Source organism: Oncorhynchus kisutch, linkage group LG5 (assembly GCF_002021735.2).
Source record: "Oncorhynchus kisutch isolate 150728-3 linkage group LG5, Okis_V2, whole genome shotgun sequence".
Classification (NCBI taxonomy): domain Eukaryota; kingdom Metazoa; phylum Chordata; class Actinopteri; order Salmoniformes; family Salmonidae; genus Oncorhynchus; species Oncorhynchus kisutch.
Genome location: NC_034178.2, coordinates 45,758,518 through 45,784,872, shown reverse-complemented (window position 1 = coordinate 45,784,872; position 26,355 = coordinate 45,758,518). Strand labels below are relative to the sequence as shown.

General features: G+C 42.1%; 1 protein-coding gene across 2 annotated transcripts in view; it reads right to left on the bottom strand.

The window, feature by feature from the left end:
- LOC109891110 (S-adenosylhomocysteine hydrolase-like protein 1) overlaps positions 1-26,224 on the bottom strand; it is a 55,791-nt gene extending 29,567 nt beyond the window's left edge. The window contains exon 1 of one of the 2 annotated variants that reach the window (XM_020483425.2): positions 25,718-26,224. In XM_020483425.2, coding sequence (XP_020339014.1) covers positions 25,718-25,906 — 189 coding nt within the window. In that variant the 5' untranslated portion in view covers positions 25,907-26,224. Of the gene's footprint in view, positions 1-10,954; positions 11,128-25,717 lie in introns of those variants that run through there. The other variant, XM_020483426.2, reaches the window with a different exon arrangement.
- Between the last annotated feature and the right edge of the window lie 131 nt (positions 26,225-26,355).

The window sequence follows — 26,355 nt, the reverse complement described above, 5'->3', positions numbered from 1 at the left end:
TTCTGATTCCGTGAGCACCAAGCCTCACGCAACTACAACATGTTGGATAAACAATTTCACAAATTCGTCTGTTTTTAAATCTTTGCTTTGCTGTATTAAAGGCTTTACACTTTTTTCCGTTAAAACAGCCGCTCTGGTATTATTTACACTGTTCCAAATTCTCAGAAAAATTATATTTATAATACATTTTCTTGATATCATTGTTATTATTATTATGATCATCATTATAAATAATAATTGATGTCATTATCATTTGTAGGCTTAGTATAGCAGCCTTGTATAACCACTACTGAGCTGTAGGCCTAAGAGCACATCCTGTTTAGTCTTAATACCACAACTTACTTAGGCCTGTATTTCAATACTTATATAGGCTACTGTAATTCTTTCATGTCATCACACAGCATATGAGTCATTAGCTGAAGCTGGAGACTCATATCTCACTCACTAACTTTAAGCATCAGCTGTCAGAGCAGCTTACAGATCATTGCAGCTGTACATAGCCTATCTGTAAAGTTTTCATAATAATAACAATTAATCGCCATTTTTGAACACCGATCATGGCCGATTACATTGCACTCCACAAGGAGACTGCGTGACAGGCAGACTACCTGTTTTGCAAGTGCAGCAAGGAGCCACGGTAAGGTGCAAGCTAGCATTAAACGTATCTTATAAAAAACAATCAAACATAATCACTAGTTAACTACATATGTTTGATGATATTACTATTTATCTAGCTTGTCCTGTGTTGCATATAATCAATACGGTGCCTGTTAATTTATCATTGAATTATAGCCTACTTCGCCAAACGGGTGATTTAACAAGCGCATTTGCGAAAAAAGCACCGTCGTTGCACCAATGTGTACCTAACCATGAACATTAATGCCTTTCTTAAAATCAATACACAATTATATATTTTTAAACCTGCATTTTTAGTCAATATTGGCTGCTAACATTATGTCACTTCTCTTGCGTTCTGTGCAACAGACTCAGGGTATATGCATCAGTTTGGGCCGCCTGGCTCGTTGCAAACTGTGAAGACTATTTCTTCCTAACAAAGACAGCCAACTTCGCCAAACGAGGGATGTTTTAACAAAAGCGCATTTGAGAAAAAAAGCCCAATCGTTGCACGAATGTACCTAACCATAAACATCAATGCCTTTCTTAAAATCAATAGACAGAAGTATATACTTTTTTAAACCTGCATATTAGCAGGCAGGTTAGCAGGCAATATTAAACTAGGGAAATTGTGTCACTTCTTGCGTTCATTGCACGCAGAGTCAGGGTATATGCAACAGTTTGGGCCGCCTAGCTCGTTGCGAACTAATTTGCCAGAATTTTACGTAATTATGACATAACATTGAAGGTTGTGCAATGTGACAGGAATATTTAGACTTATAGATGCCACCCGTTAGATAAAATACGGAACGGTTCCATATTTCACTGAAAGAATAAATGTTTTGTTTTCGAAAAAATAGTTTCCGGATTTGACCATATTAATGACCTAAGGCTCGTATTTCTTTGTGTTATTATGTTATAATTAAGTCTATGGTTTGATATTTGATAGGGCAGTCTGACTGAGCGATGGTAGGCAGCAGCAGGCTCGTAAGCATTCATTCAAACAGCACTTTTGTGCATTTGCCAGCAGCTCTTCGCTGTGCTTCAAGCATTGCACTGATGATTTCAAGCCTATCAACTCCCGAGATTAGGCTGGCAATACTAAAGTACTAAAGTACCTATTTGAACATCCAATAGTCAAAGGTATATGAAATACAAATGGTATAGAGATAAATATTCCTATAATAACTACAACCTAAAACTTCTTACCTGGGAATATTGAAGACTCATGTTAAAAGGAACCACCAGCTTTCATGTGTTCTGAGCAAGGAACTGAAACGTTAGCTTTCTTACATGGCACACGTTGCACTTTTACTTTCTTCTCCAACACTTTGTTTATGCATTATTTAAACCATATTGAACATGTCATTTTTTATTTGAGGCTAAATTGATTTTATTGATGTATTATATTAAGTTAAAATAAGTGTTCATTCAGTATTGTTCTAATTGTCATTATTACATAAATATATAAAATAAATACATATATATATTTTTTTACATTTAAAAAAGAAATCGGCCGATTAATTAGGTATCGGCCTTTTTTGGTCCTCCAATAAATCGGTATTGGCGTTGAAAAATCATAATCGGTCGACCTCAAGTAAATAACCCACCCAACTACCTCATCCCCATATTGTTATTTATTTTTGATCCTTTGCACCCCAGTATCTCTACTTGCACATTCATCTTCTGCACATCTATCACTCCAGTGTTTATTTGAGAAATTGTAATTATTTTGCCACGATGGCCTATTTATTGCCTTACCTCCCTAATCTTACCTCATTTGCACACACTGTAAATATACTTTTCTATTGTGCTATAGACTGTACGTTTGTTTATTCCATGTGTAACTCTGTGTGGTTGTTTGTGTCGCACTGCTTTGCTTTATCTTGGCCAGGTCGCAGTTGTAAATGAGAACTTGTTCTCAACTGGCCTACCTGGTTAAATATAGGTGAACATTTTTTTAAATCATGATTTGAAGTGCAATCAATCATTTCAGTTTTATAATAAAATAAAGCAAGCCTTGAATAATTAGCCTAAACAATAAATTAACCATTCCATTTCGGAAATTGCATACACAAATGAAGGTAACTTTTTCGTCTTTGCTGTAATAAAGGCTTTAAAAAATAACTCTGATACGTTTATAATTTATTTTGTGTTGTTTACATTGTTCCAAATGGTCAGAAAATGATATTGGAATCTAACAGCACCTGTTTGACACACAAAATATGCACGCATCACTTGCTCCTTAATTTATTTTTCTAGTCTAATTTTTTCCACACATCTGACTACCTCTTTACCTCCTGTGCAACCAGTAAACATTCCCCCATTTCAAGTTTATTTGTCATGTCCTCTGCATCCATTTGGCTTTTACGGTGTTCAAAGTTTGATATAACCAATTTATTGATGTGATTATGATATGCTATAGGTCAGGCCCTATTGATCATGTGCATGCAATGCATACGTGTCACGTATAAAGAGAACAAGGGTTGAGGGAAAAGGGAATGTATTTCCAAAACAAATGAGGGATTTCGGTAACAGAACCTGTCAGAAATGGCTGTAATTATGTTGCAGCTTCAGCAACATGGACAGAGCGATAGATACTGTTAATGTTCTGTGGTGGTCGCTGCAGCAGGGAGGAGAGGGAGACAACAGGTGCTAGTCAGTCATTCACTGTCATTTCTTTTTTAACACAGCGCAGCAAGTCTGAGCCAGGCCCGGCACAATCATATCAATTGCGGTCTGACTTCCTCTAGTCATTTTTGTGTCTTAATTATTCCATTAAACAGTGTGCTTAAAGCATCAGACAAGCTCAGTGCATATAGCTGATTTGATTAAAACACATAGGGTGTGTCTATTTATGGAAAAATACACGTTTTAAAATTGGTCGAAAGAACAGATGACTCTTGGTCGACGAAGATTGTTTTTAGTTGGGGACAGCCCTAATTTAGACATCCCCTAACTTCAATTCACTTGAAACCTGGATCAAAAAATGTAAAGATCTGGTCGCAAGAAATCACCCGATACCTATAATAGTGGTTTGTAACTAATTCAAAGCTACAGTATGTGTGATCAGAGCTGTGATGAAACAAACATACTGAGGCATAAGACAAAACATTGTATTGCAACTTGATGAGAGAATTGGTTTTGGTATATTACTTTTCATGTAAAAGTAGTCTAAATTCATAAATTGTGAATGGATATGTATGCAAGGGGATATAGTCACATTAAGCTTTGTGATATCATAAGGACTCTGTTCACTTCTAAGAGAGCACTTGAATTTTGAATGCCTTCTCAGAAATACCACTGTGTTGTTGTGTTGGAGTTGAATCAGGTATGTGATTGTGGCCTAGAGAGTGTGTAGTATAGCCTAAATACATTTACACACATCAGGATAATACTATCCTGAAATGTTGAGCTTTATTTTTAATGCAGAATCCAAAACATACGTTTTAGGTGTGTTAGCCAACAGACGTCAGTTCACTGAGATGTGTCAGTTCATTGAGAAGTGTCGTGTAGTGGAAATTTCCTGTATTTACCAAATCATGAGAGCAAACCACACACAAGTCAGAGTTTGTGATAACTAAGTGCATCTTTAATTATATGAGCTCCATCACAACCCTGTGACTCTCAGATCAATTCAGTGTCTATCAATGAATTCTCCGAGAGTCCCTTACACATTGCAACTGAGATCCTTTATATCAAAGACACACATAGCCAGACAGCCTTGGCCATAATTTATCGTTCAGCTTTGTCTCCTAAACTATGTTATTTTCTCAAACTCAGAACCTAAACAAATCCTCCATATCAACAGGCATATATCAAATCCACCTCCTTGACAAGATCACAGAGACACATTGACTGGCACACAGACATTGTGGAGCCAAGAGATACACGCTTGACCTCTCCCCTCTCTCCGACCCAAATAACTTAGTCTTGACAGAGACGAGATAACTGCAAACCCCGCCACAGTATTATACAAAAATAAACATTCTGATGAGAAGTAACTTAAACATATGATGAATATAAAACATCTTACCTATGTTACCAACTAATTCTGATTATTCCCCAACAGTCGTCACTCGAGGTCAAAAGCCATCTTTAGTGAAGTGACGACTCACTTTTGCTGAGGCTTGAAATACTGAGCTGTGGTGTGGACTGGAGGTCGACCGATTATGATTTTTCAACGCCGATACCAATACCGATTATTGGAGGACCAAAAAGGCCGATACCGATTGATCGGCCGCTTTAAACATATTTTTTTTTACGAATGACAATTACAACAATACTGAATGAACACTTATTTTTAACTTAATATAATACATCAATAAAATCAATTTAGCCTCAAGTAAGTAATGAAACATGTTCAATTTGGTCTAAATAATGCAAAAACAAAGTGTTGGAGAATAAAGTAAAAGTGCAATATGTGCTATGTAAGAAAGCTAACGTTTCAGTTCCTTGCTCAGAACATGAGAACATATGAAAGCTGGTGGTTCCTTTTAACATGAGTCTTCAATATTCCCAGGTAAGACGTTTTAGGTTGTAGTTATTTTCTGACTATTTCCCTCTATACCATTTGTATTTCATTAACCTTTGACTAAGTCCTTCTGTTCATCGGACTTAGAATTCCTCACAATCAAATGTCGTCCGCATTATCTACCAAGGGAATTCTCTTCGATTATAATCACAGCCGTATATATTCCCCCCCAAGCAGACACAGATGGCCCTGAACAAACTTTATTTTACTTATTTGACTCTTTGAAAACTGGAAACCACATATCCTGAGGCTGCATTCATTGTAGCTGGGGATTTTAACCAGGCTAATCTGAAAACAAGACTCCCAAACCAGAAACCGTGGATTGATGGCAGCATTCGCGAGAAACTGAAAGCGCAAACCACTGCTTTTAACCAGGGAAAGGTGACCGGAAACATGACCGAATACAAACAGTGTAGCTATTCCCTCCGCAAGGCAATCAAACAAGCTACGCGTCAGTATAGAGACAAAGTAGAGTCACAATTCAACAGCTCAGACACAAGAGGTATGTGGCAGGGTCAGTCAATCACGGATTACAAAAGGAAAACCAGCCCCGTCACGGACCAGGATGTCTTGCTCCCAGGCAGACTAAATAACTTTTGCCCGCTTTGAGGACAATACAGTGCCGCTGACAGGGCCCGCAACCAAAACCTGCGGGCTCTCCTTCACTGCAGCCGACGTGAGGAAAACATTTAAACGTGTTAACCCTCGCAAGGCTGCAGGCCCAGACGGCATCCCCAGCTGCGTCCTCAGAGCATGCGCAGACCAGCTGGCTCGTGTGTTTACAGACATATTCAAGCAATCCTTATCCGAGTCTGCTGTTCCCACATGATTCAAGAGGGCCACCATTGTCCCTGTTCCCAAGAAAGCTAAGGTAACGGAGCTAAACGACTAGCACTCACATCCGTCATCATGAAGTGCTTGGAGAGACTAGTCAAGGACCATATCACCTCCACCCTACCTTAGACCCACTCCAATTTGCTTACCGCCCAAATAGGTCCACAGACGATGCGATCTCAACCACACTGCCCTAACCCATCTGGACAAGAGGAATACCTGTGAGAATGCTGTTCGACTACAGCTCAGCATTTAACACCATAGTACCCTCCAAACTCGTCATCATGCTCGAGACCCTGGGTCTCAACCCTACCCTGTGCAACTGGGTACTGGACTTCCTGACGGGCCGCCGCCAGGTGGTGAGGGTAGGTAACAACATCTCCACCCCGCTGATCCTCAACACTGGGGCCCCACAAGGGTGCGTTCTGAGCCCTCTCCTGTACTCCCTGTTCACCCACGACTGCGTGGCCATGCACGCCTCCAACTCAATCATCAAGTTTGCGGACGACACTACAGTGGTAGGCTTGATTACCAACAACGACTAGACGGCCTACAGGGAGGAGGTGAGGGCCCTCGGAGTGTGGTGTCAGGAAAATAACCTCACACTCAATGTCAACAAAACAAAGGAGATGATTGTGGACTTCAGGAAAGAGCAGAGGGAGCACCCCCCTATCCACATCGACGGAACAGTAGTGGAGAGGGTAGTAAGTTTTAAAGTTCCTCGGCGTACACATCACGGACGAACTGAATTGGTCCACCCACACAGACAGCGTCGTGAAGAAGGCGCAGCAGCGCCTCTTCACCCTCAGGAGCCTGAAGAAATTCGGATTGTCACCAAAAGCACACAAACTTCTACAGATGCACAATCGAGAGCATCCTGCCGGGCTGTATCACCGCCTGGTACGGCAACTGCTCCGCCCACAACCGTAAGGTTCTCCAGAGAGTAGTGAGGTCTGAACAACGCATCACCGGGGGCAAACTACCTACCCTCCAGGACACCTACACCACCCGATGTTACAGGAAGGCCATAAAGATCATCAAGGACAACAACCACCCGAGCCACTGCCTGTTCACCCCGCTATCATCCAGAAGGCGAGGTCAGTACAGGTGCATCAAAGCAGGGACCGAGAGACTGAAAAACAGCTTATATCTCAAGGCCATCAGACTGTTAAACAGCCACCACTAACATTGAGTGGCTGCTGCCAACACACTGACTCAACTCCAGCCACTTTAATAATGGGAATTGATGGAAATGTGTAAAATATATCATTAGCCACTTTAAAACAATTACTCATTACTCATGTATATACTGTACACAATACCATCTACTGCATCTTGCCTATGCCGTTCTGTACCATCACTCATTCATATATCTTTATGTACATATTCTTTATCCCTTTACACTTGTGTGTATAAGATAGTAGTTTTGGAATAGTTAGGTTAGATTACTCGTTGGTTATTACTGCATTGTCGGAACTAGAAACACAAGCATTTCGCTACACTCGCATTAACATCTGCTAACCATGTGTATGCGACAAATACATTTGATTTGACTATTGGATGTTCTTATAGGCACTTTAGTATTGCCAGTGTAACAGTAAAGCTACCGTCCCTCTCCTCGCTCCTCCCTGGGCATGAACCAGCAACACAACGGCAATTAGCGCGCGCTAACTAGCCAGCCATTTCACTTCGGTTACACGAGCATCATCTCGGGAGTTGATAAGCTTGAAGTCATAAACAGCGCAAAGCTTGACGCACAACGAAGAGGCGCTGTCAAAACGCAAAAAAGTGCCATTTGAATGAAAGTTTACGTGCCTGCTTCTGCCTACCACCGCTCAGTCAGATACAAGTATCGAAGTATGCTCAGTCAGATTATATGCAACGCAGGACACGCTAGATAATATCTAGTAATATCATCAAACATGTGTAGTTAACTAGTGATTATGATTGATTGTTTTTTATAAGATAAGTTTAATTCTAGCTAGCAACTTACCTTGGCTTACTGCATTCGTGTAACAGGCAGTCACCTTGTGGAGTGCAACAAGAGAGAGGCAGGTCGTTATTGCGTTGGACTAGTTAACTGTAAAGTTGCAAGATTGGATCCCCCGAGCTGACAAGGTGAAAATCTGTCGTTCTGACCCTGAACAAGGCAGTTTGGCCCACCGTTCCTAGGCCGTCATTGAAAATAAGAATGTGTTCTTAACTGACTTGCCTAGTTAAATAAAAAAGGTATAACAATTTTTATTTTTAAAAAAATGTAGAAGTTTAATTAATTAAAAAATATATATAAAAAGATTGGCGCTCAAAATTACCGATTTCTGTTTGTTATGAAAACTTGAAATCGGCCCTAATTAATCGGCCATTCCGATTAATCAGTCGGACTCTAGTGTGGACAGCATAGAAATAAGAGTTCCACTGAACTAGCAAGGCTATTCCAAGTGCAATTTCCATGGTCTGACCAGTCGGACAGTATTATGGTTAGAGGAACATGATATTGTCCACGAAATGTAGACTACTGTACAAATGGCTATTGTCTTAATTTGCGATGTCACAATGTTTTGTGCTGCAATGGAGCCCAGTTTAAAAACAACAAATCATCTCTCCAAAGTACAGAGAACCACATCTGAAGTCCAGGCCCATTTACAACTCTCAGAACTAGCTCCCTAAAGGGAAATGTGTCAAAACTACTTCCTGCTCACGTCCACTGCCCACATTCTTACAGATTCACCTTCTGACGTGTTTGAGAGGTTTCATACAAATACAGGTAGTGTCATGAAGTCACGCAACACAACAATGCTAAGACAGGCTTGAGATAAAACACCTCTTTCAAACCAAGGTGCTTTAAAAGCATTATACAATCCTATACAATGACATTATGAACAGGGTTTCTTCTCTTAGCAAGAAGGTCCTACAGCTTCTTCGTTCTTTGGTAACTACCAACGTTTTGAAAACTACAGGTGGAATATTTGTCTCTCTCATTAGCAGTCTGTAGTAAGCAGATAAGGTCTATGACGGTATTACACAACAATAACCCCTTGCATAGCCAATGCATGCTTTGCTAACCCACTATGTCCTGCGTGTGGTTACTGGGGAGGTCTAAACAGAGCCAGAGGTGAATGTGGGATAATCGCCCCAGTATTCGAAGAATCCAGTGAGAACATAAGCATATTAAACTGGGGCTGGAGGCCAGAGGGGAACACCGGATATGGTGTTAGCATGCCAGTGGGTCTTTACACAGATTGAGGGCAGTGGGACCATAAATTAACCAACTTCACATTTTGCACCAGAACATTGCCCAAACAATTGAGTCTGTATAAAGGATAAAGCACCAATAGCAAAATGACAAAACGCAATCATGTGAATCCAATCAATAAAGCTCTATTCAAGGTTAACACTGAGTTGACAATGGTGGAAACTAATTTAAAATGCAGCCTATTTCATTGGTCCCTTTTCTCAGATCATTGTAGACTCCAGAGACTGAACCACAAGGCATGCACAGAGTCCCAGACGCACACACACATATGCCTACACAGATTCAGATCATCCTCATGATTGCAGCCCACAGATTACTCAGTGTGTCTGACACAAACAGTATAATAGCGAGTATTAATATCTTAGGTTTTGTTTTTGCTGTCTAGTCGAGGCAGGACAAGTGCCAAGTTGGCAGAGTCCCAGAGATTCCCGGGGTAGCAACCTATCCCTGGAGGTTGAGTCGGGGTCACACAGTCCTGGTTGAATGTGCATACCTCCACATGCAGGTGCAGACCTGGTTGGGTAGTGACAGGATACAGACTCACCAATGGACATGTTTATGTTTGGATTGCATCTACCACTGTCAGCGCATTTTGTGCTCGTATCACATTGTATGCCTGCAGGACACTGGTTCCCAAACAAACAGCCTTTAAAAAATATATTATAATTTTTTAGAAAGAGCCAGTGATCTCTGCATGCTTTAAATCCACCAAACCTGAGATTTGAGATGAATACCTTGCACATCAGCAGCTGTAACTCTATCCTCCTCCCTAAGTCGAGGCAGGGAGGGATGGATTGGGAGGTTTCTCCACAAACGGTCTTTGGAATGCAATTATTTTCATTCTCGCAAAGTGCACAAGCCCAATCCTTTCTTAAATTCAGCCACAACAGAGACAGAACAGACTCAGTGTTAAAAAGAACAAGGGCTCAAAGTCCAGAGGCACTCTGCCAAAGCACGAGTAGTACAAAGAGATTAAGATTGTTTTCTTGGTTCATGTGTTGTTGTAAAGGTATACAGTATGTGTAAGAGCATTTTATTGTGTGGGATGCAGAGGTAAGTATGTGTCTCTTCTACTACTTGGCATACACAGGATATGCTCCCTCCATTCCCTATATTTCCTTTAACTGAGACTCAACTTGAGTCCATGGCAAGACTCTTAACACACATTTTTTAACTGTTTCTCTAGATTCTTCAGTTGGCCTATTCTATTCCCCTTTATGCTATGAATAAGAATGAGGGTTTCCATTCCAGACTACAGGCAAGAGGGACTCAGCCTTACTACGTTCTATTGCATTCAGTCAATTATCCACTGCATTTGTGTAAAGAACTGGGACAGCACAACAGAAAAATTCAGTACACACCCATAATCCTCTTTCAGAAATCTGACCTCTATCAACTGCAAACAAACAAGAACATTTGACAGCATATGCTTAGGAGAGATTGTCGCTCTCTACATTAACCACCATAATTGAGAAAGTCCTCATTAAATGGCTGGCTGCATTGTAACTTTTCTACAATAAGACTTATATCACCTTAAGGGTGTTGAAAGCTCCCAATCTCTCCCAACAATAAACTAAGAAGAACAAAAAAAGGCTCCAAAAATGACACTAAATTGAAATAATCTTCCTTAGCAAGGTCAGGCTGCAGAACAGTCATAGAGTGTTTCTATGGAGCGGTTCTCAACCATCCTCTCACCCTCTCTGGCCAATCTCACTCACCCTGTGTTTGTGTGCCTGTGCCATGGCTCCCGCTTGCAGCTCCATGCCTCCCACTTGCCGTACAGGTTCCATGTTCATCCCTTACCAGTGCTCAAGCTCTTCTCCTGGTTGTTACGTACAGCGCCTGTTATCATGGAAATATCCACACCAGGAGGGCAAAAGAGGGCCGTGCCATAGCCCCCACCAGCAGCCACCTGACAAATTATCTTCCCTCTTTTTTTCTGTGCTTTACTTGAGTTGTTTTCTGCTGTTTGCAGTATCGTCTCGGTGTCTTTCCCTCTCACCGTCTCTCTGATAATGTTCTATTCCATGGATTTTTCTGCCATTGTAATCCTTGGGCTGGCAGCCTAAGCATTTGTTTTTGGGTCACCTAAGTCCAAACAGTCTAAAAATATGTATACTTATATTTTTTGCAATACATTTTCAGGAATGGAATGACTCTTTCAGTGTAAACGTAAATGGCTCAAATCAGATATAAAGTATGTAAAAACGATAATGGAACTATATATATATATATATTTTTTTACCAAAGAGAATTGAAAATTCCCCCAAAAATCTATTTAGCTATATTGATTTTATTATGTTTGAGCAAAAGAACACAGCATTAGCCATAGCAAAATGCATAGACTTGCAGGAAACTAGCTTTAAAACTGCAACATTCTCTCTCAGCTCCATGGCAGAATATGTATAATTGAAGGACATTAGCTTTAAAACGGCACAAATGTATCTTAGGTCCAAGGAGAAAAAAGGTAGGATTGAGGGAAATTGGCTTAAAAATGTTTTTAAAAAGTCTACACTGCCCCCCCACCCCCACACACACACTAAAATGGGGTGTAGGATGTAGTGGTACACACCAGAGTATGGGTTTTAGAATGAGCAGTCAGTCATTAGACATTTAATTCCCCACGGCTAATACTAATACCTGCCAAGCCAATGACCAATAAGTCAGCATGCTCCTCTATGCTACGATGAGGATCAGTAGTGACCTCATTACATTATAATCCATACTAAAACGCACTGCTGCAGCAAAGGGAGCTTTTATTTAAGCACGCTTCCCGCTTCCCTGGGTAATATCCATCAATTAGGTTTTTGAAGACAAGTATCAAAACGCCAAAAGTGCTAGGTCGTGAGTATTTCACCACAAAGTTTGATCAATATCACTCGGATATGATGATTCTGAAAGAAAGCTTCTAAGAACAGGCTTCTGAGAACAAGCTTCTAGGTAGGCTAGATAAGGGGAATTAGCATCAGTCAGTGATGAGCTGTATTTAACCCTGGTCAGTCAGGGGACTTCACTGTGGATGAGCCAAGGTCATCCTCTAGGGTTGCCTTCAGGATTTAGCTCACACTACGTCCTGTCACATTTGATGGACAGGTGTTCCTTTCCACTGTGTAGTGAGGTCACGCTGCCGTCTCCATGATAGATTCCATGACGCCTGCCTGAATTAATCTCCAGACAATTCGTCTGCAGAGTGTTCTGGGAAACAAGCTGATGCTGCACTCACGACTGACGATGTATGTGAACAACACAGATACACAAAACAAAACCCTCCCCCAAAAGCAAGTAACACGGCTCAGTTGGTATACTGCGCACACCTGTAACTGGATAACACTGACCAGCGTTCCAAGAGGCAGAAACAAACGAGAGCTCAAGACCAAAATCTCTGGTTCTTGAAGGAAATCCCAAATTAACAGAAGACAGATGAAGTTATCAGTATCAACTCTGGCAAGGATGAGTAATAACGTTTCTATGTCGCCAACAAGTCACCAGAGGGTAAGAGTCGAGAAGCTAAAGAAGTCACTGGATCAAGAAGAATGTTGAAATAGTGACTTCACCTGTGCACATAAAGTAAAGGAAATCCCAGTTGCTTATAATCTCTCCATTGTTAGTCAATTTAGGCATCCTATCCAAATGGTACACCACATGACCAAAAGTATGTGGGCACCTGCTCATCAAACATCTCATTCCAAAATCATGGTCATTAATATAGAGTTGCCCCCCCTCTGCTGCTATAACAGCCTCAACTCTTCTGGGAAGGTTTTCCACAAGATGTTGGAGCACTGCTGCAGGGATTTGCTTCCATTCAGCCACAAGAGCATTAGTGAGGTTGGGCACTGATGTTTGGCGATTCGGACTGGCTTGCAGTCGAAGTTCCAATTAATCCCAATGGTGTTCGATGGGGTTGAGGTAAGGGCTCTGTGCAGGCCAGTCAAGTTCTTCCACAACAATCTCAACAAACCATTTCTGTATGGTATTCGGGCACAGATTTGTCCGTAGGATTGCCAGATGGTGAAGCATGATTCATCACTACAGAGAAAGTGTTTCCACTGTTCCAGAGTCCAATGGCGGTAAGCTTTACACCACACCAGCCGACACTTGGAATTGTGCATGGTGATCTTATGGTTGTGTGTGGCTGCTCGGCCATGGAAACCCATTTCATGAAGCTCTCGACAAACAGTTCTTGTGCTGACGTTAATCCAGAGGTAGTTTGGAACTCGGTAGTGAGTGTTGCAACCAAGGACAGACAATTTTTACGTGCTACGCACATTAGCATTCGTCGTTGGTTGTTTGAGCTTGTGTGTCCTACCACTTCCCGGCTGAGCCGTTGTTGGTCATAGGTGTTTCCACTTCACAATAAAAGCACTTCGTTGACCGGGACAGCTCTAGCAGGGCAGAAATTTGAAGAACTGACTTGTTGGAAAGGTGGCATTCTAAACTCAGCAAAAAAAGTAACATCTCACTGTCAACTGCATTTATTTTCAGCAAACTTAACGTGTGTAAACATTTGTATGAACATAATATGATTCAACAGACAAACTGAACAAGTTCCACAGACATGTGACTAACAGAAATTGAATGTGTCCCTGAACAAAAGGAGGGGGGGGGGGGTCAAAATCAAAATTAACAGTATCTGGTGTGGCCACCAGCTGCATTAAGTACTGCAGTGCATCTCCTCCTCATGCACTGCACCAGATTTCCCAGATCTTGCTGTGAGGTAACCCCACTCTTCCACGAAGGCACCTGCAAGTTCCCGGACATTTCTGGGGGAATTGGCCCTAGCCCTCACCCTCCAATCCAACAGGTCCCAGACGTGGTCATGGCAGAAAACCGACATTCCTGCCTTGCAGGAAATCAGCCATACTGCTCGTTCTGTGCGTGGTGGCATTGTCATGCTGGAGGGTCATGTCAGGATGAGCCTGCAGGAAGGGTACCACATGAAGGAAGAGGATGTCTTCCCTGTAACACACAGCGTTGAGATCACCTGCAATGACAACAAGCTCAGTCTGATGATGCTGTGACACACCACCCTAGACCATGACAGACCCTCCACAACCAAATCGATCCCGCTCCAGAGTACAGGCCTCGGTGTAACACTCATTCCTTCGACGATAAACGCAAATCCAATCATACCCCCTGGTGAGACAAAAATGCGAGTCGTTAAAGAACACTTTTTGCCAGTCCTGTCCGGTCCAGCGGCGATGGGTTTGTGCCCATAGGCGACGTAGTTGCCTACAAGCCCTCAGTCCAGCCTCCCTCAGCCTACTGCGGACAGTCTGAGCACTGATGGAGGGATTGTGCGGTCCTGGTGTAGGTCGGGCAGTAGTTGTTTCCATCCTGTACCTGTCCCGCAGGTATGTTCCGATCCTGTGCAGGTGTTGTTACAGTGGTCTGCCACTGTGAGGACTATCAGCTGTCCATCCAGTCTCCCTGTAGCGCCATCTTAGGCGTCTCACAGTACGGACATAGCAATTATTGCAGTCCTCATGCCGCCTTGCAGCATGCCGAAGGCACGTTCACGCAGACGAGCAGGGACCCTGGGCATCTTTCTTTTGGTGTTTTTCAGAGTCAGTAGAAAGGCATCTTTAGTGTACTACGTTTTCATAACTGTGACCTTAATTGCCTACCTTCTGTAAGCTGTTAGTGTCTTAGGGACCGTTCCACAGGTGCATGTTCATTAATTGTTTATGGTTAATTGAACAAGCATGGGAAACCGTGTTTAAACCCTTTACAATGAAGATTTGTGAAGTTATTTGGATTTTTACCAATTATTTTTGTAAGACAGGGTGCTGAAAAAGGGACCTCTTTTTCTGAATTTTATGACGGTGCCACGTGTAAAGTCACTGAGCTCTTCAGTGAGGCTATTCTACTGGCAATGTTTGGTCTTTGGAGATTGCAATGGCTGTGTGCTCCATTTTATACACCTGTCTGGTACTGCTTGCAGCTGAGCAGTACCAGAGAGAAATTGGAGCGAGAGAGAAGGCAGAGGCTAACATTTTTTAAATCCCCTCCTCGCTCCACTCTGTTTTCATCCTCTGGTCAACGAGGCTGAATTGAAAAGAACATTTTAGAGGCTCCCCCATCTTGGCGGTGTATAGAAATCTTTGCATTTTTAAGCCAAATTCCTGCAATTAAACACCTTTCTTCATGGAGCTGAGAGAAAATGTTGCAGTTTTAAACCGAACTTCCTGCAATTCAATGCATTGCCATGGCTTAAGCCGTGTTCTTTTGCTCAAACATAAAAACAAAATCAATACTGCTAAATGAATTGTTTATGGAATTTTCAATTCACTCTGACTGTCTAGCTTTTATTTGTGATTGAGATTTAACAAAGGTTATGATTTTAAAATACACTGCTCAAAAAAATATAAAGGGAACACTTAAACAACACAATGTAACTCCAAGCCAATCACACTTCTGTGAAATCAAACTGTCCACTTAGGAAGCAACACTGATTGACAATAAATGTCACATGCTGTTGTGCAAATGGAATAGACAACAGGTGGAAATTATAGGCAATTAGCAAGACACCCCCAATAAAGGAGTAGTTCTGCAGGTGGTGACCACAGACCACTTCTCAGTTCCTATGCTTCCTGGCTGATGTTTTGGTCACTTTTGAATGCTGGCGGTGCTTTCACTCTAGTGGTAGCATGAGACGGAGTCTACAACCCACACAAGTGTCTCAGGTAGTGCAGCTCATCCAGGATGGCACATCAATGCGAGCTGTGGCAAGAAGGTTTGCTGTGTCTGTCAGCGTAGTGTCCAGAGCATGGAGGCGCTACCAGGAGACAGGCCAGTACATCAGGAGACGTGGAGGAGGCCGTAGGAGGGCAACAACCCAGCAGCAGGACCGCTACCTCCGCCTTTGTGCAAGGAGGAGCACTGCCAGAGCCCTGCAAAATGATCTCCAGCAGGCCACAAATGTGCATGTGTCTGCTCAAACGGTCAGAAACAGACTCCATGAGGGTGGTATGAGGGCCCGACGTCCACAGGTGGGGGTTGTGCTTACAGCCCAACACCGTGCAGGACGTTTGGCATTTGCCAGAGAACACCAAGATTGGCAAATTCGCCACTGGCGCCCTGTGCTCTTCACAGATGAAAGCATGTTCACACTGAGCATGTGACAGACGTGACAGAGTCTGGAGACGCCGTGGAGAACGTTCTGCTTCCTGCAACATCCTCCAGCATGACCGGTTTGGCGGTGGGTCAGTCACGGTGTGGGGTGGCATTTCTTTGGGGGGGCCACACAGCCCGCCAGAGGTAGCCTGACTGCCATTAGGTACCGAGATGAGATCCTCAGACCCCTTGTGAGACCATATGCTGGTGCGGTTGGCCCTGGGTTCCTCCTAATGCAAGACAATGCTAGACCTCATGTGGCTGGAGTGTGTCAGCAGTTCCTGCAAGAGGAAGGCATTGATGCTATGGACTGGCCCGCCCGTTCCCCAGACCTGAATCCAATTGAGCACATCTGGGACATCATGTCTCGCTCCATCCACCAACGCCACGTTGCACCACAGACTGTCCAGGAGTTGGCGGATGCTTTAGTCCAGGTCTGGGAAGAGATCCCTCAGGAGACCATCCTCCACCTCATCAGGAGCATGCCCAGGCGTTGTAGGGAGGTCATACAGGCACGTGGAGGCCACACACACACTACTGAGCCTCATTCTGAATTGTTTTAAGGACATCAAAGTTGGATCAGCCTGTAGTGTGGTTTTCCACTTTAATTTTGAGTGTGACTCCATATCCAGACCTCCATGGGTTGATAAATTTGATTTCCATTGATAATTCTTGTGTGATTTTGTTGTCAGCACATTCAACTACAGTGCCTTGCGAAAGGTGCATTTATACGGAGACTTGATTACACACAGGTGGATTGTATTTATCATCATTAGTCATTTAGGTCAACATTGGATCATTCAGAGATCCTCACTGAACTTCTGGAGAGTGTTTGCTGCACTGAAAGTAAAGGGGCTGAATTATTTTGCACGCCCAATTTTTCAGTTTTTGATTTGTTAAAAAAGTTTGAAATATCCAATAAATGTCGTTCCACTTCATGATTGTGTCCCACTTGTTGTTGATTCTTCACAAAAAAATACAGTTTTATATCTTTATGTTTGAAGCCTGAAATGTGGCAAAAGGTCGCAAAGTTCAAGGGGGCCAAATACTTTCGCAAGGCACTGTATGTAAAGAAAAAACTATTTAATAAGAATATTTCATTCATTCAGATCTAGGATGTGTTATTTTAGTGTTCCCTTTATTTTTTTGAGCAGTGTATATACGTCCATGATCTTTTCTACATACTTCATATAGTTCTTTTCCCCCCAAAAAGTTACTGTTTGGATTTAGGCATCCCGAAAAACGCTTAAGCGGCCTGCCTTAACAATTTAAATGTCCGAAAAATCCCTGATTGAGGAAAAAAAAAGATACAGGTCGGTGGCATGATGAGGTCTAACAAATACAAAAATGTATTTTCCCCAACCGTACAACAGAAGGGAGAATCAGCAGCTGTAAGCTTTCATATAGTGGATTAGACCACAGACTAGCCAGATTTAGGTGGGAGGAAATCAGTGACATTTGGTGCGGAAGATCAGGGAGGGGAACAGACGGGCTGACAGGAGTAGTGCGTGGCTTTTAAGAGTAATGTGTGGCTGTATTCTCTTTTCTCTTTAAACAAATGCAACATTGGCTCAGTTGTGTTGTATTACTTCCAACTGAACACTAACACAGAGTGAGCTAGAGCTAAAGTACACCCACACACAGCTAAGGTCAAGTCCCAGCATCACTGGTCACCCACAGTTCCTGGTCTGTCTTTATTTCAGTTCCCTAAAAATGAATAATATATACACTTCACTGGAATGATCATTTCAAGTAGGCCAATACATGTAAACGTAACAAAAACTCACATTATGTCAGCTGCCCACTCAAACTGTATGTCGATTTCTATTACGCCCGCTCTCTGAAGAGCCCAGAAGGATTCATTTCCTGCTGGACCAGCATTGCATAACGCCCACAAAATGTGTGTGTGTCTGTGTGTTTTTTTGTGAGTGTGCGTATGTGTGTACACATGCATTTGAGTGTAACATTACACCTCCGGCTTGCGTAATATGACAGGCTGCTCCTGGGAGCTAACGCAGGAGAGAGCTCCAAGCTAATGTTTATTCAGAGGCAGAGAAAATTCTCTCTAATGAGATCCAAGCTAATTATTACTGTTTTCGGGAAGATTATTTCTATGACATCCATGCAAAATGAAAGAGAGACCTACACAGTGTTGAAAGAGGGAAAAAAAATTGAAAAAACTGAAGATATAAAAAACGTTTTCAAAAATTATGCACTATGAACTTTGCATTTAATCCTTGCATCTGAAACCGACAATATTTTTGTAATAATGACTTTTAAAAAGCGTTGACGGCCTCCAATCATTTCTATGATATCCATGAATAAACAAACCTATAAGCCAAGAGGTTTTAGTAGCTACTAGGGCACTTTTTGTTAAGTCACTGGTGACACAGGATGTGTCACCTGCTTCTTGGCAGCGCCAGTGAGGTTTATAGAGCTGCACAGGGATGTTGCGCAGGTGTTACTAATGTAGCAGATGTTACAGCAGTGCATGAGTTGGAGAACCCCAAAACAATCCTATTAGTTCCTGACCGGTGAGTGGGAGTACCATTTCCAGTTTCTGAGCTTGTCTCCCCCACAGTACATAGGATAGACTCAACCCTCTCAGACTCTCACATAACGGAGTCGTGAATTACAACCCCTAAGATTTATTGCAGGGATCGTGAAGGCTCTCTTAAGAATTGGGATTAATTGCAGTGCATGTAGTTCCCTTTTTGATAGACTTGCAGACACAGTTTGCGTATAGGCAAACCGAACGAGTGTGCTCACATACTCCCTTAAAAAGACCTTCGCTTGAAAAACAAGAAAATCACGCCCCTTCGACTTCGGCTCCCAAACTTCGGCTGGCCCTGGGGGAAAAAACGGAGTGTGCCCGAACAGCCGAAAAAAACCTTACAGAAGGGACAAAATGTCATCATAATATATGCACAAACTCTAACCAACTGTTTCAAGAAGGGAGCAGACTGATTTTCAAAATTCCAAAGGCCAACGTCCTCCTTCCTTGATGGTTTGAGAGACAATGAACATTGAGAAAACTCGGTCTTGTCATCAGCCATCGACAGCCATGGCCCCCTTGTGTGGCTGCAATCCATGCCTGATGGCCAAAGTGGCCGTTGTGCCTTTGGACTGAATATAGTCATCATAATTCCCTTCTCCCGGCTGCCAATCGCCCTGCACCGAAGCACCGCTCACTCACATTGCTCTCAGATATCTCTATTCTTAATAGACAATGCCGGTCATGCAATCGGGTCCTTCTCACAGGCCTCACAGCGCCAAAGTAGGCTACTAGGGAAGACGGGGAGATGTTAGAAGAACTGTCCACATTTACTTTGTCAGCTAACGAGATGAGTAATGGACAGAAAAAGCACTAGCCTATGTCAATCTACTATCCCCCGTAGTACAGAAGTTGACCTATTCGATTGGTCAGCTTGTCGTTCTGGGCGAGAAACAAATATTTCAGACTGTTGTGGGATGATAGATCCCAAATTATTACAACCACTGAACATCCCCCCCAAAAAAATTTAAGCAATGAGGCGTTTAGCTTAAAATGTTAACTATTAGGTTATTTCTTCACATTATAAGCACAGAAATGCGCACACGGCAGTAGGCTATAAGCACAAATGTTCCAAAATGAAATTAGCAGGAAAACACTGTTCTCCAAAGCACACAAATGAGAGCAGTTTCATGACAGATATGAAAATATGCTTTTGAAATTTAGAAAGAGGGACGATCTAAAGCAACAACTAGCACGGGTTGTTAACACTTTAGACCCCAATAGAATTCTAGAACGCTGCTGTAGATTACTGAGAATTTTCAAGATAAAGCTAATTTTCTCACACATGACAATTACAAGTTAACTTCGGTTTTAAAGAGCACAACATTTTCTATAATGACACCTCATTCAGGTCAACAGGAATTAACACTCCTTTATTCTTCCATTGTGTACAGTATCAAAAAACAATTCACACTTAACACATTTTTTACCTCACAATGACAAAGCAAAAACAGATTAAGAAATGTTTGCAAATGTATATGATTTTTAAATTTTTTATCACATTTACATAAGTATTCAGACCCTTTACTCAGTACTTTGTGGAAGCACCTTTAGCAGTGATTTACAGCCTCCAGTCTTCTTAGGTATGATGCTACAAGCTTGGCACACCTGTATTTGGGGAGTATCTCCCATTCTTCTCTGCAGATTCTCTCAAGCTCTGTCAGGTCAGATGGGGAGTGTCGCTGCACAGCTATTTTCAGGTCTCTCCAGAGATGTTCAATCGGGTTCAAGTCCGGGCCACTCAAGGACATTGAGACTTGTCCCGAAACCACTCCTGCGTTGTCTTGGCTGTGTGCTTAGGGTCGTTGTCATGTTGGAAGGTGAACCTTCGCCCCAGCCTGATGACATGAGCACTCCAGAGCAGGTTTTCATCAAGGATCTCTCTGTACTTTGCTCCGTTCATCTTTCCCACGACGCTGACTCGTCTCCCAGTCCCTGCCACTGAAAAACGTCCCCAGAGCATGATGTGGCCACCACCATGATTCCCCGTACCGATAGTGCAAGGTTCCCTCCAGACATGATGCTTGGCATTCAGGCCAAAGAGTTGAATCTGGTTTTCATCAGACCAGAGAATCTTGTTTCTCATGGTCTGAGAGTCCTTTAGGTACCTTTTGGCAAACCCCAAGAGGGCTGTTATGTGCCTTTTATTGAGGACTGGCTTATGTCTGGTCACTCTACCATAAAAGGCCTGATTGGTGGAGTGGTGCAGAGATGGTTGTCCTTCTGGAAGGTTCTCCCATCTCCACAGAGGAACTCTGGAGCTCGGTCAGTGACCATTCGCCGGATCACCTTTCGCTTGATCACCTCCCTGACCAAGGCCATTCTCCCCCAATTGCTCAGTTTGGCCGGGCGGCAGAGTCTTGCTGGTTACAAGATTCTTCAATTTAAGAAATGGAGGCCACTGTGTTCTTGGGGACCTTCAATGCTGCAGAAAGGGTCTGAATACTTATGTAAATAATGAATGTTTTTATATATATATACACATTTCCAAAAATTTGTCATTATGGGGTATTGTGTGTTGTGTGTAGATTGCTGAGGATTTTTTAAAGGCCATTTTAGAATAAGGCTGTAATGTAACAAAATGTGGAAAAAGTCAAAGGGTTTAAACACTTTCCAAAGGCAACGTATAAAACACATAGTGGGGCAAAAAAGTATTTAGTCAGCCACCAATTGTGCAAGTTCTCCCACTTAAAAAGATGAGAGGCCCGTAATTTTCATCATAGGTACACTTCAACTATGACAGACAAAATGAGAAGAAAAAAAATCCAGAAAATCATGTTGTAGAATTTTTTATGAATTTATTTGCAAATTATGGTGGAAAATAAGTATTTGGTCAATAACAAAAGTTTATCTCAATACTTTGTTATATACCCTTTGTTGGCAATGACAGAGGTCAAACATTTTCTGTAAGTCTTCACAAGGTTTTCACACACTGTTGCTGGTATTTTGGCCCATTCCTCCATGCAGATCTCCTCTAGAGCAGTGATGTTTTGGGGCTGTTGCTGGGCAACACGGACTTTCAACTCCCTCCAAAGATTTTCTATGGGGTTGAGATCTGGAGACTGGCTAGGCCACTCCAGGACCTTGAAATGCTTCTTACGAAGCCACTCCATCATTGCCCAGGCGGTGTGTTTGGGATCATTGTCATGCTGAAAGACCCAGCCACGTTTAATCTTCAATGCCCTTGCTGATGGAAGGAGGTTTTCACTCAAAATCTCACGATACATGGCCCCATTCTTTCCTTTAGACGGATCAGTCGTCCTGGTCCCTTTGCAGAAAAACAGCCCCAAAGCATGATGTTTCCACCCCCATGCTTCACAGTAGGTATGGTGTTCTTTGGATGCAACTCAGCATTCTTTGTCCTCCAAACACGACGAGTTGAATTTTTACCAAAAAGTTATATTTTGGTTTCATCTGACCATATGACATTCTCCCAATCTTCTTCTGGATCATCCAAATGCTCTCTAGCAAACTTCAGACGGGCCTGGACATGTACTGGCTTAAGCAGGGGGACACGTCTGGCACTGCAGGATTTGAGTCCCTGGCGGCGTAGTGTGTTACTGATGGTAGGCTGTGTTACTTTGGTCCCTGTTCTCTGCAGGTCATTCACTAGGTCCCCCCGTGTGGTTCTGGGATTTTTGCTCACCGTTCTTGTGATCATTTTGACCCCACGGGGTGAGATCTTGCATGGAGCCCCAGATCGAGGGAGATTATCAGTGGTCTTGTATGTCTTCCATTTCCTAATAATTGCTCCCACAATTGATTTCTTCAAACCAAGCTGCTTACCTATTGCAGATTCAGTCTTCCCAGCCTGGTGCAGGTCTACAATTTTGTTTCTGGTGTCCTTTGACAGCTCTTTGGTCTTGGCCATAGTGGAGTTTGGAGTGTGACTGTTTGAGGTTGTGGACAGGTGTCATTTATACTGATAACAAGTTCAAACAGGTGCCATTAATACAGGTAACGGGTGGAGGACAGAGGAGCCTCTTAAAGAAGAAGTTACAGGTCTGTGAGAGCCAGAAATCTTGCTTGTTTGTAGGTGACCAAATACTTATTTTCCACCATAATTTGCAAGTAATTAATTAAAAATTAAATCCACAACATTGTAATAGCTCCTCAGTCAAGATGATCAACCCCACCCACTTTCTTGTTGTAAACATTACAAGCTCTGGAACAGATATACAGTTGAAGTCAGAAGTTTACATACACTTAGGTTGGAGTCATTAAAACTTGTTTTTCAAACACTCCACCAATTTCTTGTTAATTAACTAAGTATAGTTTTGGCAAGTCGGTTAGGACATTTACTTTGTGCATGACAAGTAATTTTTCCAACAATTGTTTACAGACATATTTCCAACAATTGTTTACAGACATATAATTTCACTTAGAATTCACTATCACAATTCCAGTGGGTCAGAAGATTACATACACTATGTTGACTGTGACTTTAAACAGCTTGGAAAATTCCAGAAAATGATGTCCTGTCTTGTAGACCTCCACAAGTCTGGTTCATCCTTGGGAGCAATTTCCCAACACCTGAAGGTACCACCTTCTGTACAAACAATAGTACGCAAGTATAAACACCAAGGGACCACGCAGCCTTCATACCGCTCAGGTCTCCTAGAGATGAACATACTTTGGTGCGAAAAGTGCAAATCAATCCAAGAGCAACCGCAAAGGACCGTGTGAAGATTCTGGAGGAAACAGGTACAAAAGTATCTATATCCACAGTAAAACGAGTCCGATATCGACATGACCTGAAAGGCCGCTCAGCAAGAAAGAAGCTACTGCTCCAAAACCTCCATAAAAAAAGCCAGACTACTTTTTGGATAAATGTTCTCTGGTCTGATGAAACAAAAATAGAACTGTTTGGCCATAATGACCATCCCTATGTTTGGAGGAAAAAAGGGGAGGCTTGCAAGCCGAAAAACACCATCCCAACCGTGAAGCACCCCCACAACAGCATCATGTTGTGGGGGTGCTTTGCTGCAGGAGGGACTGGTGCACTTCACAAAATAGATGGTGTCATGAGAAAGGAAAATTGTGGATATATTGAAGCAACATCTCAAGACATCAGTCAGGAAGTTAAAGCTTGGTCACAAATGGGTCCTCCATCCTTCCGGATTCGACCATATTAATGACCTAAGGCTCGTATTTCTGTGTGTTATTATGTTACAATTAAGTCTATGATTTGATAGAGCAGTCTGACTGAGCGGTGGTCGGCAGCAGCAGGCTCGTAAGCATTAATTCAAACAGCACTTTTGTGCGTTTTGCCAGCAGCTCTTCGTAAGCACAGCGCTGTTTATGACTTCAAGCCTATCAACTCCCGAGATGAGGCTGGTGTAACCGATGTGAAATGGCTAGCTATTTAGCGGGGTGCGCGCTAATAGCATTTCAAACGTCACTCGCTCTGAGACTTGGAGTAGTTGTTCCTCTTGCTCAGCATGGGTAACGCTGCTTCGAGGGTGGCTGTTGTCGATGTGTTCCTGGTTCGAGCCCAAGGAGCGAGGAGAGGGACGGAAGCTATACTGTTACACTGGCAATACTAAAGTGCCTATAAAAACATCCAATAGTCTAAGGTTAATGAATTACAAATGGTATAGAGAGAAATAGTCCTATAATTCCTATAATAACTACAACCTAAAACTTCTTACCTGGGAATATTGAAGACTCATGTTAAAAGGAACCATCAGCTTTCATATGTTCTCATGTTCTGAGCAAGGAACTTAAACGTTAGCTTTTTTACATGGCACATATTGCACTTTTACTTTCTTCTCCAACACTTTATTTTTGCATTATTTAAACCAAATTGAACATGTTTCATTATTTATTTGAGACTAAATTGATTTTATTGATGTATTATATTAAGCTAAAACAAGTGTTAATTCAGTATTGTTGTGTCATTATTACAAATACTATTTTTTTTAAATTGGTATTGGCTTTTTTTGGTCCTCCAATAATCGGTATTGGCTTTGAAAAATCATAATCGGTCGACATCTACTAACTACCAATTGAATATCACAAAATTGTGGAGAAAAAGGGGTAAAAAGTACCACAAAAAACAAATACAATTACATTGAATATAAATGTGATATAAATGTACATAATTTTCAAAACCATATAATAAAATGTACATTTAGATCTTGCATAATGAAATGTATTACTGATTTTAGAACATATTGACAACAATAAGTTCAACAGTAATGGTGTCTTGCAATGCTCCTGGGTAGGGTGAAATTGTCTTAAATAGGCCAACTTTGATTCATTATTTCTCAATATGCTTTAAAATATAAAATGTCAAATATATGTCAATACGCATTCCTCCAAAGGACCATTTTATGAATTACATTTTGTGACAATCCCCAAAAAATCACGTTCCTTTTTTGCTCTACTTTCTTGAGGAATCGCCCACAGACTGCTAATAAGCACTGCCTTCTCAATGGGATCCTGAAGTTGAATTAAGTGTGCAGATGTGTTTGTTTGTGTGAAGTTTCTCCACTTTAAATGCATACTAGGCCTAACTGTAGCTGACAACCTGTGACCAACAAATCTAATTAATGTAACACTGTGCCCTACTCTGGGTATATGGGGGTGGATGACGTCCTGCACCAACAGCGTTCACATGCAATAAATAGTAAATGCATGGTTGGACTTCAGAAACTGCTAACGAAGTGAACATATGTGAATTACGTTATGCTTAGAAGGGACATCCTGAAATGGGACATGATGTGATGACCACCCAGACAATAAAAGAAACCAAATCAACTCATAAGTAGCAAGTTGTTCACTAGCTAGCTACGTAATGAATGTGTCTTACCTTTTTAACGGGTTTGTGAATAGGGACCGCACTGAACGCAGCAGACGACACTGACAGTTCACCCATGGTAATTTCGCTGTTCTTGCTCACGGTCATGGCTGAGTATTTTTCAGCCACATTCTCGCTCTCCTTTACTTCTTTGCTGGCTTGTTTCAGCTCCAACTTTCCGTCCCCCGGAGTGTCCGACATTTCGATAAATAATTCAAACGTACAACAAATTAGTTAGCCCGTGGTATAGCTAACGTTAGTTAAGTTAGCTACAGGATTCGAGTTTCTCCCCACTGTTCGGTATATTGCGGAAGACTGCAATTCACACGATTTAGAAACAATTAATTAACAGCCGTTTGGTGTATCAGTTGGTAATTCTATATTTACAAACTACAGTGTAGTAATTGCTGTCATAAAACCTTGCCTGCGCAGTTCCTTGGCGTGCAGCAAGTTGTGAACGGCCTGTTTTGCCTAGCTGTCACCTGAAATTGTGGGCGGGGGATGCGAGCCTCCTCTGCCTTCGTTTGCTCAAGCATCTCGTTGTTGAGGTTGCTCTAAAAACATTGATTGACAATCAGCTTCCCAGCCTACTCCAGTGGCGGATTTAGGTATAGGCGACATGGGCATTTGGTCAAATCATGCAGTGTACA